This window comes from Cyclopterus lumpus, chromosome 16, assembly GCF_009769545.1.
Source record: "Cyclopterus lumpus isolate fCycLum1 chromosome 16, fCycLum1.pri, whole genome shotgun sequence".
Classification (NCBI taxonomy): Eukaryota; Metazoa; Chordata; class Actinopteri; order Perciformes; family Cyclopteridae; genus Cyclopterus; species Cyclopterus lumpus.
This window is the reverse complement of record NC_046981.1, coordinates 7,679,958-7,694,636: the sequence shown is the minus strand read 5'-3', so window position 1 is coordinate 7,694,636 and position 14,679 is coordinate 7,679,958. Positions and strand designations below refer to the sequence as shown.

The 14,679-nt window shown below is 41.5% G+C and overlaps 1 protein-coding gene across 3 annotated transcripts in view; it reads left to right on the top strand.

The window, feature by feature from the left end:
- The window catches only part of ptprub (protein tyrosine phosphatase receptor type Ub), a 134,050-nt gene that overhangs the window by 98,022 nt on the left and 21,349 nt on the right, over positions 1-14,679 (top strand). For 2 of the 3 annotated variants that reach the window (XM_034553346.1, XM_034553347.1), the window contains exons 12-17: positions 59-332; positions 4,900-4,936; positions 8,094-8,232; positions 9,218-9,241; positions 9,519-9,673; positions 10,454-10,641. In XM_034553346.1, the coding sequence (XP_034409237.1) occupies positions 59-332; positions 4,900-4,936; positions 8,094-8,232; positions 9,218-9,241; positions 9,519-9,673; positions 10,454-10,641 (817 nt within the window). The remainder of the gene's footprint in view (positions 1-58; positions 333-4,899; positions 4,937-8,093; positions 8,233-9,217; positions 9,242-9,518; positions 9,674-10,453; positions 10,642-14,679) is intronic. The other variant, XM_034553345.1, reaches the window with a different exon arrangement.

Below are 14,679 nucleotides of genomic sequence, written 5' to 3'. Positions count from 1 at the left end.
ATCTTTGTTTATGCGAAGCATGGCTTTCTTAAGGTGCCCATCCGCACTCTGTGTCCAGTACATACCAGGTGGTGATTGAAGAGGAGACAGTGAAGAAAGTAAAGAGAGAGTTGGGGCTTCAGGAGTGTTTCCCATTGCCCATGTCCCACGGTGAGGCGCAGGCCCGGGGCACTCCACACTACTACACAGCCGAGCTGCCACCCAGCAGCCTCCCAGAGGCGAGTCCCTTCACTGTGGGCGACAATCACACTTACAACGGCTACTGGAACAGCCCTTTGGACCCACGCAAAAGCTACCTTGTCTACTTCCAGGCTATGAGCAACTTTCGAGGGGTGAGTGATTGTTAACTCCCACCAGCGGTGCAGCCGATCAGGCAGCACTCCATGTAGACTATAGTGTTCAGAATAATGAACGAGGGTTGTTAATGAGTATCTGTATTTACTAATGCTATGGTTGTGTCTGGAGGACAATTGGCATTGTCTGGGCTCACAACCTTGAAATAGTATTTGTGCCATGAATGGGGTTGTTGGATGAAAGCATATTGAGCTGGCGGTGTAACAGGGAATTACTTGCAATTACTTACAGCTAGCAAAGCTGTGATTAGCTGGAATTACTCAGAGTCAACGACGTACTTCACTTTGCTTTTATTTTCTGTGCTCTTCCTATTCCATTCTTCTTTTGTCCTTTTGTTGTTGCCTCGTGTCCTTCGTTCAATGGTTTTTATACGAAATCCTTATCTATTTGTCTCTTTCTTCATGTACCTAATCAGTTGAGTATTTTTAGAGCACAGTAAACCTGGCTTAAAACTTTGACCTTTTAAGGATTTGTGTCCAAATACCAGAAACGTTGTGAATGCTGGTGGTAGACCTTGGTGGTTGAGAAGCAGTGTATTATTTTACACCGTTTTGTTGTTTCATTCCAATTCAACACTCTTGTGCACACAAAGCCCTCCAGTCTCCAGTCGTACCCAGAGGACGCCATATTACCTTTCCAAATTCCATTACAGGAAGAACTGCTACCTGGGTGAGGCAATTACTTAAAGATAATTGGGCACAGGTGCAGATGATCAGAGGTAGAAAGCTGCCGCTTTAATCTTCACAGACTGATCTGAGGGCTGTTGCCATAGGTAATAAAGCCTTGTGTGAACAACATCTGGGAATAAACACATGCAAGCTGGGTTACTGGTCTGTGGAACCTTTCGAAATCCTGTCTGTGGTTAAAGTCCCATGGACACCAGTAGGATCTTTTTCCAACCCAGTGGAGAAATACACGGAGGTAGTGCAGTGTGAGCACTTCACACAACTAGGCTACTAAGCATGGGATTAGATAGGGGAGGCCTGGCTTCAGCGGCGGATGGGATTAGGTTTTGTTTTGCCTGGCAGGAGGCCAGCATCCATGACCCACAATGAGTGGAAACACAGTGCCAAATCAAACAGGAAACACTGTCCCCACTCTTTCAAACACTGCTCCCTTTGCCTGAAAATACAGTAACAGTCACAGTTGAAATCTGGCCATCAGTGTTGTGTTGGTACCTCAGTACTGGAACCACAGTGTGCTGGGAGGGAAGGAACTTCATTTTCATGGCTGCACAAAATGTTTTCGTCCAAAGAAAATGACAAAATGGAAAGCATAATTACAGATGCTGCTGTATTGTCAGCAGGGCATAGAGGAGGACATGTCACAGCACTGCTATGACAACAGGAAGCTATGTCACAGGATGCTATGAGAAAGTGATAATTACAGAAATCAAGATAACATAAAAAAGTATAGCATAATAGCAATTAAACCAACAGACCAACACAATTATACAGTATGCCACTGATGCCTTGTGTTTACCTGTTAATTATATTATTTCCATAACATATTTATTTAAGTGTTAATGAGAGAGTCTACTAATACCAAAAAGCAGATGTTAAGGTTTGACTCGATTACCTAATGTGTTTTGTGCTATTTTGTGTCTTCCTTTGTGTTTTGTCTTATCCTCTGTGCACAATTATGTATTTCAGGCCTTTTACAGTTTAACTCTCATTTTGTCACAAGAATGTAGGCCAAAAAAAGAGAATTTTAGCAATTCTAAATTAGATTTCTGTACGGTAGACTGAATGCATTTAGCATATTTATGTACTGTGGGGTATTTTATAGTAGTTTTGGGATTTTATTCAGAAGATGGAAACATAATTACCTTATGCCCACTCTGTGTTGAAGAAGGGGAAAAAACTGTTGCCTGCTCTGAAAGGGTAAGTGGCATTAGAAGCCGTCACACATTTACTTGGATAAAACAATTGCAGATAAGGGTTTCTGCATCTGGAAGTGGTGATAAATTTGTCATTTACGTTGTTTGCACCCTGAACACCTTATCAATATATATATATATTGTCAGCCTATATATTTTATAATTTAATTATTTAGTGCATTAAATCAAAGTCTCCGTGCACAGTTTGAGGGTGTATTTCTTCTGGAATATGTTTCTGTGAAATAGCAATGCCTCTAATCCACTACAACTGTGACAGCAGTGGGACTAGTTTGAACAGTATATGGGGCCCATAATATTTGGCATTTACACATGCTAATTATCTGGAGAGTGACTGTCAAGCCTCTCTAATTGCTTTGATGGATTCATCTAAAGAAGTGCTAGAAATGCTGTGGATACACTGTAGCTTTGCAGGTCACAGCATCGTCATTTATAACATCGACACTTACATCTCCCAACTTCACACGCACGAGCACACACATTGTAGGAACCTTGAGTGTGTGCCGCAGAGCCCCGCGTTGCACGCTGGCATTTGAGTTTTGTATTTAGAGCTGCCAGGAACCACCAGCCCCTCTGGCGTGACCGCCACCGCACGACCAGACGTGTGATGTGTGTCCCACAATCTGGAGCCGGCCTATCAACTCTTCGGCACACGATTCAAACGTTCATGTGACAGAAATGTGCGTCTTTCCATCACAACAGACTATTTCTTTTTTTTTTTTTGCATCACAGGAAATAGAAGTAAAAATGTGTGTGTCTTAATTCCGTACGAGAGTCAGGTTGAGATGAATCAGCTTCCTCAGTCAGTCTGTCCTCAAACGTTCATATAGTCACATATAGTAAAAATGCAATACAAAGCAATTTGATTAATGCTTTTTTATTTAAACAATCAGGTAGTCAGGAGCAATTGAGATACATTATTAATTGTGAGTTCAGTTTCTAACCAATCTTTTATTTGTCCAATAGTTTGGTTTATGACCAAATGTCTAATTATGATATGTTGGCATGCTAAAATAATGGTCAGCATGGTGTAGAGATTATACCTGCTTTAGCATGGTAGCATTAGCATGTTAGCATTGCCCTGGCATGGTAGCACACTGACGTCACAATACAAAGTTAATAAGAACTGAATGAAGAACGTATTAGGAATACATTTTTATTTACATATGTCTGTGTGTGTCTTTACATTACATTACATGTCATTTAGCTGACGCTTTTATCCAAAGCGACTTACAATAAGTGCATTCAACCACGAGTCCAAACTCAGAACAACAAGTACAATTTCTTTACTGAAGTTAAACTACAAAGTGCTATCAGTAAAAGACATTTAAGTGCTACCAAATTGCTACTACGACGCTACCTTCCCTATTCAAGGTATAGTCGAAAAAGATGTGTTTTTAGTTTGAGATGTAGACTTTCTGCTGTCCTGATGTCAATGGGGAGCTCGTTCCACCAATGAGGAGCCAGCACAGCAAACAGTCTTGAATTAAAATGTGACTTACTTACTTTCCACCACTGATGTTAACAAAAAAAAAAAAAGAAATCCAAAAAGAATAGTTCTTAAATGAAAAAAGAACGTATTGATAATTGTTCCATTGGATTTTACCATAATGAACTGTATATAGAGTTTATTTCTGATAACTCACAGTACAGGCATATAAATGTGGGCAACAAATAGCATTTAATAATGGAAAAAAATATATACTATCTTTTTCAGTGGTTTGTTTGTGAAAATGAAATGACAGTCTGTCTGACAAATAACATATTTGTCTACATCCTGGGTCTTTATTTTCAAATCAAACCATCATGTTAAGAACTTGTTTAAGTGTCTGTCAGTGTGAAATGGATTTTCAATAAAAAAAAAAAAAAGCTATTTAACTGGAGTTTGAGGAAAGTGCTCTTTGCTCATTTCCGAAAAATGTTCATTTGCATAATTGCCCCATAATGTCTAAATTAGCATCTGTAAATCTTAATTTGATAATGCATGTCCTCCAAGTGTTGGCAGGATGGAATTGGATTACAGTCTTGGATCTCATTAGAGCTTTTTGACAAAGGTCCTTTTCATAATACTGAGATGTCATCAGTGAAATTTGAATAAAATTAATTCCTTTTCATAGTGGTGCACTGGTCTGAATCCCTCCTCTTAATTAGCTCTCTTCTTTTCAACTCTCATATGTTCTCCTTCAGCAAGAATAGCTGATCTCTTTCTCAAACACACACAACTCAGATTTGAAACATTTTGTAATCTCATATCGTCAATAGGACTCCTAACTCAGAGGTGGTTTGTTATTTTTGTCTGAATATTTGTTTCACTGTATAGTTTATCTTTGTCTCTATCATAAAGTAAAGTATGTTTTATTTTTTTTTCAGAGAAGCGTAGTGTAATGTTTAGTCATTGTAATATTTAGTCAGGGTAAAAACAGCAGAAAGAGGAGATAACACTGTGGTTCCAGATGTGGTCCTCACCTGTTTACTCTGTAATGTTCATTTGATGTGTGTTATCTGCTGCGGTCATATTTTGTATGTGATATATATATGTCTATGTCTCAGCTCAGTATTTCCCGTCATCCTCTTTTCTTTTATCGCATCTCTTTTATGCAAAATGCAAAGCGACGCCGTTCCCTCTGATGTCTTTCTTTCTCTTTCAGGAATCCAGAATAAACTGCATTCGCATAGCTCGCAAAGGTAATTCAACATGAATATTTCTCCTCCCTCAAACACTGACCTTGAATGAATTTTCCTGAATCGCTTCTGAGGGCTTTGTGACGTTGTCTACTCTCTCATTGTTGTGAGATCAGAAATTAAGACTGTGATTTTACTGGTATTGTTTCGTTTAGTCAATACTGCATCTTTACTCACCTCTCTCGCAAGTACAAAGGTGGGGATCTGGACACATTTTCTCTGACTGGTCTTGGTTGTTTAGCAGTGGGCCTCTGAGAAAAGGGCATCAAGCAGGGATGGGTTTAAGGTCAGGCTTTCATCCTTTTTGTTTGGGGGCAGATGCTGGGACACGCTATATCAAAGGCAGTCTCTTTGTTCTCATCAGCAACCTACGACACGGCTACATCTGAGGGCTTTGACATCAACAAGGTCCAGAAGGGTCCTCCAGATCAAAACTCCCAGATGGAGCTACCTTGGCCTATCAGTATGGGACAGCCCCCCCACACACTCTTCTATACCTCAGCTTTTGGATTCATAGGGACATGAAAAGGGCAGGGAAATTGACTCTAACTCCTGATGGCAGGAGAGCCCTTCTTGCTGTAGTACACTGTCAGATCATGGTGAATAAAAGTCATGTATTTATAGTTATCATAGCACAGCAACAGTAAGCAGAGCCTTGCAAGTAAAATTGTCTTGGCGGGGTGTCTTTTTTTGGTGAAGGCCTCTTTTCGTGAGTAAAAAATGAAAGAGATGAGGCTCTCCTCAAGCATAAAGCCAAAAGGCAAGGCCAGCCACTTCAGCTCAGCGTCTCACTCCATCTGCCCCACACAGACACCCAGTTGGGCATTGATTAATTATGCTTTCTCACACCAGCGTGCTTGCCTTTTTTCTTTGACACTAAGCAACGGAAGGAAGAAAGAAATGCACGATGGAGCTCTAACAGTTCAAGTAATAAATAGGTAAGAGATGAATAATAACATATACTGTACATAGAAAGACCAGAGGGGAAAGAAGAAAAAAAAAGTAAGCAATGGAAAGAAAGGATTTTAAAGATTGCGAGCATTACATCACCCACATACATGATGAAGTAACGGTAAAAAATAGAGCCTAAAAGACAAATTGGCAGGGGAATAATTCTCAGGGTGGTTTCCAATTTCAAGGTGCGACAGGTCAGAGGTTTTTGTAGTTGCTGTTTGTGATCTCTGTGATCCCTCTACCATTAACATAGCCTCTGCATCAACGGGTCCTAAGCCGTTGTTATCAAGCGGCCCATCACAAGCAAAGTGGAGGCAAATGATTCTGGCTTGGATAACAAAGCTGGAGATTACATTTCTACTTCCAGGTGACAGTTTAATTAAGGATCTTCTGGCAGGCTCAACACAACAATAGACTTCCATTTCTCCTCTAAGTGACAATTTCCACCAACAGGCAGGTGGCAGGTGCATGGATTCATGTGGAAATCTATTTCATGCTGGTGTTTGGCTTAATAGAAATTTTGAGGCTAAATGTGGCGAAACCGCCTTATCTGTCCAAAATGTCAGAAAACTGAAATTGATTTCACCTCCTCATCTACACTTTTAGCCAATTTAATGCACCCTTGTATTTCACTTGTACGTGTAATTTTAAATGAAGTCACAGCTTAAAATAAACAGCAAGTGCTGAGTTTGCGGCTGCTTTTTGAAGGGAGCACCTTGAGACGGGCTGACATCTATGCTATCTTCAGTCACAGTAGCTCACAGACATGAAGGCATCTTTGGACGATAGCATGGCCCATGAAAAAAAAAGAAGAAAAAGTCATCTGTGATTCAGTCTGGCTAAACTGTCTAAAATATGCCTGTCAGATGTGATGTCTGTAAACTAAACAGCACAAAGAGAAATGTCACATTTTTGGAACAACATGTTACATAGAGGTAGCGATCCAAAAAGCTTCATCCTGAGCAGTTTTAAAAGAACAGTTCCTTTCAAATATCAAGCCAATGACAAATTTCCTTTTTTGAGATATGCCAAACACTCATCCTTGAATAGAAAATCCTGCCAAATAATGAAATATTGTGCTACTTTCATCTTTGGTATAGGATTCTAAAGCACCCCGGAAAGTGAAAATGAAAACAGCCGGGGGGCTGCAGCTAGTCAGGCTAAAACATGGCTCTGTTTTCATTTTCCCTGCCCCAGATCTTCCCCAGCAGGCTGAAAGATAGAGCTCTATCCTCAGGCCTGCTCTGACTTCTTCTACCACTCTCCAGATAGGCTGTGCTTTTCCAATAGACTAAGAAGGGCTAGTTCCGGGGCTGTCAAAGCCTGGAGGACAGGCTGACACACAAGAAAAACTAGATCAGTGGGCCCCAAGAACAAGACAAAGAAAGGCCGACTGCTCAGCACCATTTACATAAGTACAAAGCTTTATGCCAGAGTAATTAATAACCCGCTATTATGATAACAACCTTTCCAGTAGCCAACGGACGCAGGGACACCTTGAGATCGTACAGTCGGGCTGTATGGATGACTTCTGACTGGGAACAATTTCAGTATTGTATAGAAATGCGCCTCAAAGGTTGAGGTTATGTATCATAGCACAGATATGTACCATTGTAATACCACAAGGTTGCAGAACAATGTGATGCAAGTCTTTTTTGTACTTGACTAATGGATCTTAGAAATTAGTTTCATGTCTTACTCTGACATGTTTGCAACTCTTATGGAAATAGTTTCTTCTTCTACACCAATTTGTAGCAATCACTTTATTTTCCCATCTTTGTTTTTCCGTTTCTGTAAACCAAACGTTTGTTCTGCAGGCCAATCATGTTGCTTGTCAAAGCATAAATTGGCATAATGTTTGTCTGACGATTGAAAACACGGATAATCACTGTCTTCATTGCCGAAGGCATCACTTCTTTATTTGTCTCACCAGCTATTTGAAAATACCACTGTTATTGAAATGTAGTCAAAGGTTCTCGTAAAGATAAGCAGTGTGAATGTTTTTAGTGTCATGTGAAAAGTCTACATTTGGGAGTTTTGTGGTCATGAATAATACGTTCTTCAAAGCTCTGCATTTACATTTTTCACACTCTTGCCTCCTACTCTTCCTGTGAATCATTTATTCTTCACTTGCAGCCTCATTCCTTCATGTTCTGTATTTGCATTGTGCCTTTTCTAACGTGCATCACTGTGTTTCCGCTTCTAGCGGCCTGCAAGGATCACCGCAAGGCTCTGGAGGTTACCCAACACTCTGAGGAGATGGGTCTCATTCTCGGGGTGTGCGCTGGAGGTCTCGTGGTCCTCATCCTTCTGCTGGGTGCCGTGATCATCATCATTAAGAAAGGGTAAAATAATTGTTGAGTGCATAACATGCCTCTTTAGGCACACTCACACCACATCCCAGACATTGTTTTTTTTTTACCTTTTATGTTTCATTTTAGAACAGTTCAGTAATCAGTTTTTATACTTGCTGAACTTTCGTAAAAGGTCATGCTTGTTTAGGGAAGGAGCTGAACCAACAGTCGGAGTTTCATTGTTTTCATTCCCTTAGGGTGCACAGGGGGGACCAAACAGCTCTCGCCTGCAGAGCCTATCTGAGTGTGAAGCAACTAATTAAAGGCGGATGCAATTCAATTAGCCACTTAATTATGCTCACCGAGCAGAGACCTGACCCTTAAATGAAATGGTAATTTGGAGGGAAAAGGTGTGCTTTTAGAGATTATTAGCCAATGATCCCACAGGTCTACAGTAGATCTTCTACACCTCTGGCTCTGCTTTAATGTAGCAGCAGCTGTAGGCCAGTGGGTTTAAGTCTCAAACAACCTGAATAAAATTAGATACATTTTATTCTAAAGAACCTGCCATGCCAAATGGTAAGTTACTCAGGGCTCCAGCAATCATTATTAAATGGCTGACACAGCGTCAAGGCTAATATTGAATAATGTTGTTTCGGAAAGTCACCACTACTTCCCACATGAGTCCGGGTTCTCTGCTAAGCCACCATGAAGTTTGCTCTGAGAGAATTGATTGCTAAATCTGCTGTGACAGGAAGCCGCGTGGTCTAGTCCTTGAAGTGTAACACTGAGACATATTCGATAGAAGAAAAGACACATCTTTCTACCTCGCTGTGGTTGGGGTAGAAAGACGCTGTCGGCGCCTGCTTGGTTCGTTTGCATGTGTCATATGGCCGTCCGCACAGCCTGGCTCACGAGAGGATGGGTCTCATTTTCACTGTAATCAATACATTCTGGCCTCAGCTGACATTGCTTTCATCTTACATCTCTTCTTTCTCTTGATTCTTCTTTTTTCCTTCTCCTGCACTCTTGCCAGAAGGGACTACTACTCTTACTATCCGTAAGTGACTCCACCTCTTTGCTCTCCCATCATTTTGTGATCCATCCTATACATGCTTGAGCTCTGGCTGTCAAACATAAGCTGTAGAGGGAAAAACAATAATGCAGTTGATGTCCTTTTTTTCCTCACTATTTCCTCACTTTATCACCTTTAAAACATTTTTTTTACCTCTGTATTATTTCTTAATAAACACAACATTTTCCCTTTCTCTCACTGTTTATTACAATCTCTCCTTTATTGCATTGCCCCCTCCCTCTTCTACTTTATCCATGAATAGGAAACCAGTGAACATGAATAAGACACCCATTACCTACCGGCAGGAGAAAAGCCAAATGGGCTCCATGGAGCGCAGTTTCACAGACCAGAGCACTCTACAGGAGGATGAAAGAATGGCCCTTTCCTTCATGGATGCTCACACCTGCGGCACACGCAGTAAGACAACAGACACTGAAAGAACAGTGTGCTCAAACATATCAGCTCACCAAAGCAATTTCAAACTTAACATACAGCATCCTTCACTTTGTGATCCTGTTGACCGCCACTCATTAGCTCCATAAATGTCTGAAGTATTCTGAAACATAGTTATCATTCTGTGTGAACAATGTTCTTTGGTCGGCCCACAACCTGCACTGCCGGTAGCTGATTCACACCAAAAAAAAAAGCTCTCGCAAGGTTGCAAGAAAAAAAATGGAAAATTGCACTGAATCGAAAGAAATGATTTGTGATGCTTGTCAGTACGTTTCATCTTGATCTCTTTGTCAGTCTCACAGAGAGGGAGCGACGGATGTGTGCACTCTAAAGTTGGTTTTAGATCTTGATTTTCTGCACACGTCATCCCCGACAGAGATGCTGTCACGTCTTCATAAGATCTACCTCATTAAAGTGACATACGTGTTACATATACTGTACCGTATGTGTCAGTGTCAGCATGCAGAATGCCGTTATAAGAAAGAAAGAAATGTACACTTTTATTTATCCCCGTGGGGAAATTCTTCTCCGCATTTGACCCATCCTTAGTTATTAAGGAGCAGCGGGCTGCAGTGAAGCACCTGGGGAGCAACTGGGAGTTCAGTTCGTTACCATAGGCCATACCAGTGTCTGTCATCCCAAGCCAAACACGTTCCAAAAATAATGTTTTACATCGTAACCCGTCTTGTACATGAATATTTCATCCGGAATCGTGCTGAAATTGCAAATGTGTATCTCGTTCAGGTGACGCGCGTAGTTCAGTCAACGAGGCCAGCAGCCTGCTGGGAGGCTCCCCGAGGCACCAGTGTGGACGTAAAGGCTCCCCCTACCACACGGGGCAGCTCCACCCCGCCGTTCGAGTGGCTGACCTTCTCCAGCACATCAACCAGATGAAGACTGCCGAGGGCTACGGCTTTAAACAGGAGTACGAGGTGAGAGGGCACACAAGACAACATAGACAGCTATTACTCGTACACTCTGACAACATGAAATGAATAGCAATGCAAAAATCTGTGCACCAGTGTCTGCATTCATACTGTGATTGTATTCGTAAATGACCAAACTAACCAAACCTGTAATTTCAACAACATGAATATAGTCCATTAATTCCAGATATTGAGATAATTTGAGGTAAGAAATACATAATCCGATGTTACAGTTGGAGGCTTTTTTTTTTACCTTTACTTAACATTTTATGCTTCTAAATGAAAATTGTACTTTGTCTATTGCGGTTGTCAATAAGGTTATGGCAACTGTGTTACCATGCGAGGAGGAATGTGTCTTTGCTATGAAGAGTGATTAAAGCAGCTCTGCCTGGCTTTTCTCAAAGATGCACAAGGTCACCATCTTCATTGACTTTTCAAGTTATTGTATACGGATAATAATAGGTGTTTCACTAATACTTATCTACTAATATAATCCATAGCCTGCAGTTTATCTATCCATTCATACAACTGTTGTACAATACCTTAAGTGGTTTAAGGTCACAGTAGAAAGCGTCTTCTTTATGGGTGCATGCATGGCAGCTGGAATGTATCATCTCTCAAACATGTCTATCCTGAAGTCTCCTTCCAGTATTTCTATAAAGATGTGACCTGGGATCTTCTGTACAAGTTTCCAAGAAGAAGCGGTTTGCAAAGTTTGTTGAGCTCCTTGCCCTCAAGAGACCAGTCACCAACTTATTTTAGCCTCTTGTTTCCATGATCTCATTCTTTCATTTCGAGCTTGTTGCCATGAGTGGAGGTTGTAGCACACTGCTGTTTGTGGGTTAGCTCCCTCCTCACCATAAGGTTCAGCACACTGATGTACTTCCATGCCTGGTTGACCTGCACAGTCCTGACACGCCAGACAAAACTGACAAGTTAGAAAAAGCTTTGAAGTGAAAGCTTTGTTCTCAATGAAGTTGAGAGAGCGAGGGAACACTTGCAACACTTTCCTCCAGGGAAAAGGGCGGATGTCAAGACCCACATACAGGAAACAGTGAGACTCTGTCCTCCTAACCTGAAATATCCTCCTGATATCTCCTGAAATATCTTGTGAAAAGAGATTTGCAGTGTAGGCACTAAAGAATAATATAAAAGAACCAAGTCCAATCATGACAGACACCCAATGCTGGCGATAACCTCCGGAGTCTGGAGAGCTGTGAGCGGAGCTTTTTCAAGGGGCGGATTGGATTCTTGCACGGATGCAGTACGTCTTGTCCTGTCACCACTTTCTGATAAACTGAACAATCAATGGATTGGGGGTCGGAGCCTCCGTTTTTTTAGGCCACCATGGCTCATCCAGATACGATTGAGATGAAATCCTTAAAAAGTGAGTAGTTTTGGTATCTTTACAGTCTGTTGTAAGAAGGATCATATACTATTACTACATGTTGTGGATATCCGCTAGCTTAGAGAGTCCATGCTGGAATGACTCCTGGGAGAGCGGTGAGGGAGACCATCAATCCTCCTCTGACATCATCCAAGCGCCCTCCTTACCACCCACTGAAATTAATTAGTGGGGTTAAAAGGCACCGGAATCACACTGTTGCTGGGTATATGAATAAATCGGCCAAAATAAGACCTTTGTCATGACAACAGGCCTGAGGAGGTTAATCGTCTCTGGTGGTGCTCTAGATAGTGAGTCCCCCGTTCACTGCTAACAGATTGTGGGGTAGCAAAGAGAGGAAAGGGGAGATTGAAGGGGTTGAGAATATGAAGGGGTACATAAACGTGTGAAAAGAGAGCACTCCGAAGCCCTGTCACCTCCATATAAACCTCCTCCTCGTAGCAATGTTGGTATTTACCTCCCTCTGCAATATATGGGGCAACGTAAATGCTCTATAATTTTCGAAGTTAACCATTAGTCTCTGAGGACCACTGAATGTTGGGGGGCATCCCAGATGTGGTTAGGAGTTGAGGTTTCATGATGTTCCATAATGATCCTGCATGATTTTCAGACCCTTGAAACCTATCTGTAATGTCCAAATCAGATGATTTACTGGGGGCTAATTACCATTAATTCGGACACACTATAATCAACCAAGTTGTTGTCATGGAACTTAACAGAAGTGGTTCAGCATCTGCTTGCACCAGGACTGCTGTTTGTTGTTGTTAAATCACTTGAGGGTGCTTGACAGATCAGTCTTGGGTTAGTTTCTGTTTGGCATCAATTCATCGTGGTGTTTCAGTCCTGAACTGACCTATATGGATACACATTTGTATCACGTTCTTTTTGGCATTACATCGCTTATCCCCCCTCCTGCTGGCCCAGTGGCTGCTCTATCTAGCTGTATGTTTCAGGGTACATAATGAAGGGTTGAGATCTCTGAATACCCCTCCCCAGTGGAATGATTGTGGCTGAGAGTTGAGATCTCACCCAGGGGAGAAGTCCATCCCTGTCACCCACAGCCAATGGCATTTATGAAAAGAGAAAACATTTTTTGTTTCTGGTTCATGGTTTTCCCCTTTGGAACTCTGCTTGTAGACTCATTAAACTGTCCCTCATGGGCAAAACACACTCCACTCAAAAGAATCAATACACACCTCTTTGCTTAGTTTTTTTTCCTATTTGCTAGCTCGAGTATATGTTTTGATAGAGTGTCTCTCTCTCCATTATGAAGGAAAATTATGAGGAGTATCGTATTACACTCCCCCGGAAGGTATAGGTTTTATTTCCCTGAAGAATACCTGTTGTGTAAAAATATTGATCAACAATTTACAGTCGTATGTGAAGCAGCTACTGTCACTACCGTCATATTCCCACCACAGACACATAGAGATCAACAACAGCAGAGCTTTACTTGAGAGCTCAACACTTTCATAATACCACTTTGCACCCTGAGGCTGAGGTTAACAAGGATGATGGACTCATTGATTCAAAATGTTTTGTTGCACCAGGGGCAACTGGATTACTGCACGTATTTAAAAAAACAACAACAACTACCTAATACTACCTTTTGGGCAGCGTGACTCAGCCTTATTTATTATATATCTTTTAAATTCTGTGTCCCAATTGTATCACATCTCAGACACCTCGGATTGGACTTTGACTGGATATGGTGGGATTATGAATCTCATCACCGTTTCTGTCATTTTACAAAAAATTAAAGGTGACATAACAGTTATTAAGTGAACCCGAAAGGGAAATTGTGAAGGACAGATTGTGGGGAAGAAAATAATGCACATTATGAAATCTAGCTGGACGTTGACATCACATCAAGATGTAAAAAAAAAAGAGAAAGTGCTTTAAAGTGCAATAATGTTAATAGTTCAGGATTTTACTGGACTCTGTCATTATTCCTTTCATCTAATTTCCCTCATTTCATGTGATCCTCTTAACCAACCCACCCCACTGATCCCTGCCAATGAGGGTTTCAAATCAATTTATTTTCACTCCCCTTTGATGAACGGCCACTGTGTTCTTGCTGTGTTTTCCTCTCCCTGCTCCCCTCTCCTCCCTGGAGGACTGAGACGAGGAGTGGTGGGAGCAGAAAAAGAGAACTCAGCAGTCTACTGTCAAAAATAGAAGTGAGGGAGGAACAAGGAGAGAAGTGATGAGGATAGATAGAGAAGGAGGGAATCAGGGAAAAAGAGACTGACCGTGAGAGAGAGAGAGAGCGTGCGTGCGTGGACAGAGGAGGAAAAAGTGGGAGGAGGGTGTAATCCAAGGCAGGATTTGACTGGTTCCTGGCTCTCTGTGGGGAGAACTGTGTTGTAATCCCCTGCTCAGCATGCATACTTGGGCAAAGTTTCACCAAATCCCCCCAGTAGCTGAAAACCACGGGGGGTAGGCTGGTGTGTGTGTGGAGGATATGAAGGGGCTTGTTTGCAGACTTCATTCTAATGTTTTAGTTTAATAATAACTTCTGGAGTGTTGCAAACTAGCATCTGGTGGAAGAACCATGATACTTGCAGATGCTTTTAGTTTGACTGTGTATAATGTATATGTCCCTATAAAATATACCAGAGATACATATATAATTTAGC